Source organism: Chamaea fasciata, unplaced genomic scaffold (genome assembly GCF_029207755.1).
Source record: "Chamaea fasciata isolate MVZ Bird 193981 ecotype frontalis unplaced genomic scaffold, bChaFas1.0.hap1 SCAF_5, whole genome shotgun sequence".
Classification (NCBI taxonomy): Eukaryota; Metazoa; Chordata; class Aves; order Passeriformes; family Sylviidae; genus Chamaea; species Chamaea fasciata.
In genome coordinates, this window is record NW_027094090.1 from 52254025 (window position 1) to 52259757 (window position 5733).

The 5733-nt window shown below is 47.7% G+C and overlaps 1 protein-coding gene across 1 annotated transcript; it reads right to left on the reverse strand.

Annotated features, from left to right (window-relative positions):
• Positions 1–1770: 1770 nt before the first annotated feature.
• Positions 1771–3381, reverse strand: LOC136290334 (inositol 1,4,5-trisphosphate receptor-interacting protein-like 1). The gene has a single exon (XM_066184680.1). The coding sequence runs from the start codon at positions 3379–3381 to the stop codon at positions 1771–1773; it is 1611 nt and encodes a 536-aa protein (XP_066040777.1).
• Positions 3382–5733: the final 2352 nt, after the last annotated feature.

Consider the following 5733-nt stretch of genomic DNA (forward strand, 5'->3'; position numbering starts at 1 on the left):
GTTCATTGTGTTAAGTATGATGCAGATGGTAATAGAATAAGGGGTGGATAATGTCATGGGTTTTGTAAAGAACATATTATTCTATTCCACCTGGGTGGAGCAGAATTGCTTATCTTTGCCCAAATGGGTCAGTGTCACTTATCAGATGGTGAAGTGCTACTTATCTCTCTTCATTGTTTCACTACTTCCATGGGAATGTCTGCTGCTAATGGACCATTAAGAGCTCATCAATGACATTACACATTACAGTGCACTATTGTAAACTGCTCCACACAGGGAAGAGGAGCCAAACCATCTTAACCTAGATTAAAAAGGAGCCACGGTCCCACTAGGTATCCAGTTTTTCCACCGGATCCCTGGAGGAAGACCAGACCCATCTCACCATTACTGGACCCTTTTTCTTCAACGAGACCATCTCCAACAGAACCACATCTGCCACTCCAGGAGGGCTTACTTTGGACTGCTTCCAACACCCTGACCAACAGAGTGTCAGGTTGTATTTCTGACTCTGTCAGGGTTTTCTAAGATTTCTGGTTTATTTGTCTGCTTATTCTTCTGTACTACAACACCTGTATTTTTATATCCCTAGTAAAGAACTGCTATACCTATTCCCAAAAATCTTTGCCTGACAGCCTCTTTTAATTGCAAATTTATGATAATTTGGAAAAGGGGGAGAGGGGCTTACATTTTAAGGGAGACTCCAACCCTCCCTGGCAGATACCTGTCTATCTAAACCAAGACAATCATGATATACTAATAACATATTTCATATCTTCCATATGAAGAGATAGATATATATGATTTACATAATTCCATATATACCTATATACTTCTATATATACATTACATATTCCATATATACTAATATATGATTTATATTAGTATTTTGGTTTTTCTGATTTTATTTTTTTATATGGCAATCAAAAAGCTTTAAGAACTAGATCCTTATATATAGAAAATTTCAGGTCAGCTGTGACACAGTTGGTACAATGCTGACCTAAATGTTTGACATCCAGGGACGAGGAGAAACACCATCCAGCGACTGATCCTGGGCAGTGCCCAGAGATTGTGGAGTCTCCCTCAACAGAGATAATCCACACCCATGTGGATGCACATCAGGAAGATTCTGCTGGAGCAGGCCTGAACCAGATGATGCCACCACTGCTCCTTTCCAACATTCACTCATCTGGGATTCTGAGATCGGCATCTTTGCACAAGGTGAAGTTCTCGGAGGGAAAATGAACTCTAAGAAGGAGGTGGGGGCACTCACACTTCTGGTGGTGATGGGACTCTGTCTCACAAGTGCCCTGGCCATGGCCTCCTCAGCTACATCAGCTTGGACTCCCCAAGTGTGCTTTTACTCTGGACGAAAGGCATGGCAGCAACTGACACTCCCGATGGAGCAGTGCCTTCCTTCTCCATGTGCTGCACACTCAGGTCTGTATCAGCTTCTCACCGGGCTGTTGGTTCTCCACACAGACCCCAGAGAGCCAAAAGAGGAATAAGAGTGTTTCCTCTTGCATGGTCCTTGATCTTTGGAGCCAACCTTGTCATCGCTGGATGCAGTGCTGGGCAGAGTGTTGAGACAACACTGCTGTTGCTGCTGATGGCGTAAGAGCAGCTAGGCAGTGTTTTCCCTAGCCTCTCTGTATCCCACATTCTGCCCTCTTTTTCCCATGTACTGTGAGGTGCTTCTCTGCCAACTGTGAGGTGCTTCTCTGCCACCAGATGTGAGCCTCACAAGCACAGTTCTGTGTAGGAGATCCTCTTTCACTGTTCTTTGTTGATGATTTGTGACAGCCAGTCATGCAGATCCACGTGCTGACTAATTGCCTGGGAGTGGGCAACCGGATCCATCACCAGGTCATGGAAGAGATTGTAATTCCCGGCTGTTAGGACATGTGGGGGCAAAATGATCCCCGCAGGAAGCCTCAGGTTGCCCTCAATGAAGTGGTTGAGGCACCTCACTTCTACACATGTGTGCAGGCTCTCGCTGATATCTATCAGTCGCCTCACGAAATGTCTCCTGCACCACCGTGACAGGGGTAAGATGCTCAGGAGGTGCATAACAATGGTCTTTGTTGTATAGGTAGAAAAACCTGAGCCCAGCTGAAGACGGGTGAAGAACTGCAGGCATTTCAGGTGCAAGCTGTCAGGGGGGGCCTTTCTAGCAATGTACTTGAAGAACTTCATCTCAGCCACAGCATAGGTCTCTGGCCAGATTGTGCTTGAGGTGTAGTAAGGCCTAGGCTGGCTGCTTACAAAGATGTCTGAGTTGCCTTGCCGCACCCCAAACAGCATCTCAATGCAGTAGCTTTCTTTGCCATTGCTCACCTTGAACTGGCAGGAACGTGTGGAGGGCAGCAGCACTAAATGCCAGTTGTGTGCCTGAGGCAAAGCCGGCCAGATTGCCTTGACCAGCTGGCAGAACCAGCGGGCAGTTTTCTGCACGTCCAGGTAGGAGTCCGTGCACAGGGTGTGAAGGAGGCTGGGATCCTGATTGCTCCTCAGCTCCTCCTCAGGGTGGTGCAGGAAGCATAGCATCTTCGTACCCCACTGCTCCCTTGAGCAGGTGCACTCCTGCTGTACGCGGATGCGGAAGTTCCTCATGTGCGTCTGCCTTGCAGTATCCAGCTCCATGTGGAAGCTGTGCCCTCGCGGAGGAGTCATGGGGATGAGCACCTGGTACACAACATCCTGCTCACGGGGACTCCAACCTTCGAAGGCACTGCCCACCCCAATGGCTGGTTTCAGGACTGGGTGGAAACTGTTGGACAAGATGAGTCGAAAGTAAATTGCAAACTTTTCCATCAGGGCAGTTGTCCACTGGCATCCTTTCTCCAGGTCCTGTACAGGCCACTGAATGCGCTCCATCACCCATCTTCCCATGTCATAGTCAAAATCACCATTAGCGACTTCATTTTCAGCAACATTGTTGCCTTGCTGGGCATTGCCATCATCATTGTGGTTTTCCTGCCCATTCTCATCATTGCCTTCTTCATTTCCAGCAGCTTCTTCGTTTGCATCCACGTTTCTGCCTTCCTCTTCATTTGCACCTCCATTTCCTTCTGCACCCTCCTCTCTCCTCAGGCTCCTTTTCCTCCAGATGTACCACAGGGCCAAGAGATGGAGCAGGAGCCCAGCATGAACCCAAACCTGCCAGTGCTGCAAGGCAGACCAGAGCAGGTCTCCCCAGGCCCTGGCAACCTGCTTCAGGACCAGCTGCTCCACCTCGTGCTCCAGACGAATTTTCTCCTCTTCCTGGAACTTTGCACGTGCCTCCACCAGCAGACATGTCACCTCGTCCAAGCCATCACCCACGGGCTGTGGGTACTGGAGTATACTTTGCAAGAGCAAGAACCACAATACCCAGGTATCCATGGTCTGCAGAAGGAGGGAGAGAAGGCCTTCAATGGCGCTGGCAGGGACGCAGCAGGCAGTGGGGATAAGCAGGGACAGCAATGCCAGGGATCTGGGGGCACAAAGGACAGGGCCCCCGATAGCAGGCAGGCAGTGTGGCCTGTCCTACAGCCCAAGCAAGAGCAGCAGCAGCAGCACCGCGGTGCCCTGCCCAAGGCTCTGCCATGAGGGGCTGTCCCTGCATGCAGGGGGAGAGCCCAAGCCCAGCTGCAGCCTCTGTGACTTGTCCCCAGCCCAGCCTCCCCGCCACATGTGCACTCACCGCTTGCCCGAACAATACAGGGCCAGCCTTACATGCTGGGGTCTTCTATAGCCACCCCCATTGTGACATGTCCCCCGTGATGTCACAGGTGTCACAGTACAGAACAGCCAGGCCAGCCCCGCCCTTTGTCCCCAGCTCAGCCACTCAGAGTGGCCCTGGTGGACTGCTTAAGGCAGACTTAAGTGAGTGAATCTTCTTCAAAGAACTTCTCTTGCTCTTTCCTTTGTCCTTCTTATCAGCTGGCCTTCCTTGGCAATCTCATACATATCCATGTTGCAAGGCAGCCTTGAGGATCATTGAGTCCAAGCCTTCACTCCATGATGAGCTACAGTTAAATCTCTGACTCGTCCAGCTTGGAAAAGACCCTGAAGATCACACAGTGCAGCTGCCAACTCAACACTGCCTACTCCACCAATCAGCCGCATCCCCAAATGCCACATCCACATGACTTTCAAATCTCTCTGGGAGTGGTGACTCAGCCATTTCCCTGGGCAGCCTGTTCCCAAGCCTGAAATCCTTTTTCTGAAAGGCTCCAATCTTGTGCTCCTGTGGCACAACTTGTGGTCGTTTCCTCTGGTCATATGGTTTGTTCCATGGGCAAATATAATGACCCTGACCTGGCCTTTGCCTTCAGCAAGGCCCCAGTTTGGACTAACCCTGAATTTTCTGTGCGGTGAAAAACAAATGAAGGCACATGCGGAGAGGACTGATTGGGCATTATGTGCATGGCTGCTTCTGTTGTGCTTGAATGTTGGATATACCTTTGTCTCGCACTTTCTTACAGGGATTCATTAATCCCGAACTGAACTCTCTCAGGGTTTTTATCACTCCCAGTTGCCGTCCAACTGCCTCCCAGGAAAATAACCACAAACAAGGCCTGTCTCTGGGGCCATCCATAAAGTGTTGGGCACTGTCCTCTTCTCTGTGCATGCTCAGGGTGGGGCAAAGAAAGTAACCTTAATGTACATTTCCCTCTGAAAAAGATTGCTTCCGTGGAAGATGCATTTGCTTATTTTAATGGACTACCATTTGGCAAAAGAAAGGAATATCAGCACTGACAGTTTGTTCTCATGGCAAGTGTTCTTCCTGGGTAATAAAGTGCCAAACTCCTGCAGCTGAATCTTCTCTTTCCAAGGAGAAAAGGAGAAAACTTGTGTAATAGATACAATGTATAAATTCCCATATAAAATATTGTACCTGGTAAAGTTATACATTGTCACTAAAACTTGGATTCTCTGAAGCGACTGGAGGACATCTCCAAAATTCTAAAGTCCATTGTTCAGCTGTGAAAACCACAAAATTTGCAACAGAAATGGTAAAGCTAGTCTGGAGATGGCCCATTCATCAAGGGTGGACCACACTTCACAGCTACTCAAGATCTGATATCAATCTTGGTGGAAGATCTGGAAGATGATTGAATCAGCACCCCAAAGAGAAGATTTTAGGAGGATTTTTGGGACATCTTTGCATTCCACCAAGAAATCCTTTCAAACCCCACTTGGAAATAAAGGAGTGCATGAATATTTGGACTTTTCAATGGACATTGCCTCCGGGCAGAAAAACTGTATAAAAACCGTACACGAGACCCAGCATTTGTGGGCAAGATTGTAAGGCACCCTTGTTGCTGTTCCACTGTCCACCCAGCATTCGATTGATGTTGTCCTGATTTATTGTGGCATTTCAAAATCGATCTTAGAAATTGTTACATAAATTCCTTGATTTTGGATCGGCTCTTAATCATTTATAACACTTGCAAGGAGAGGAATTGCATACAAATAACCTGTATTGGCATTAGAATCTGAGTAGGAAAGAAATGTTGGCAGCTCCGCATCTCTGGTTTTTTTGTTTCATTGTTTAAATAGCAAGGCAGTGGAGTATCATTTGAAAGCAGATAAACCTAGATATTTCTATTAGGAATTATTGAGTGCATGCCCTTAATGGTATTATTTTTCTGGACCCATTATCTGAGATTTGCTCTCACCTACTTGAGGCAATCATTGAAGAATTAAAAAATACAACTCAGTTACTGCTTCAACATGCTTTTTTTGGCT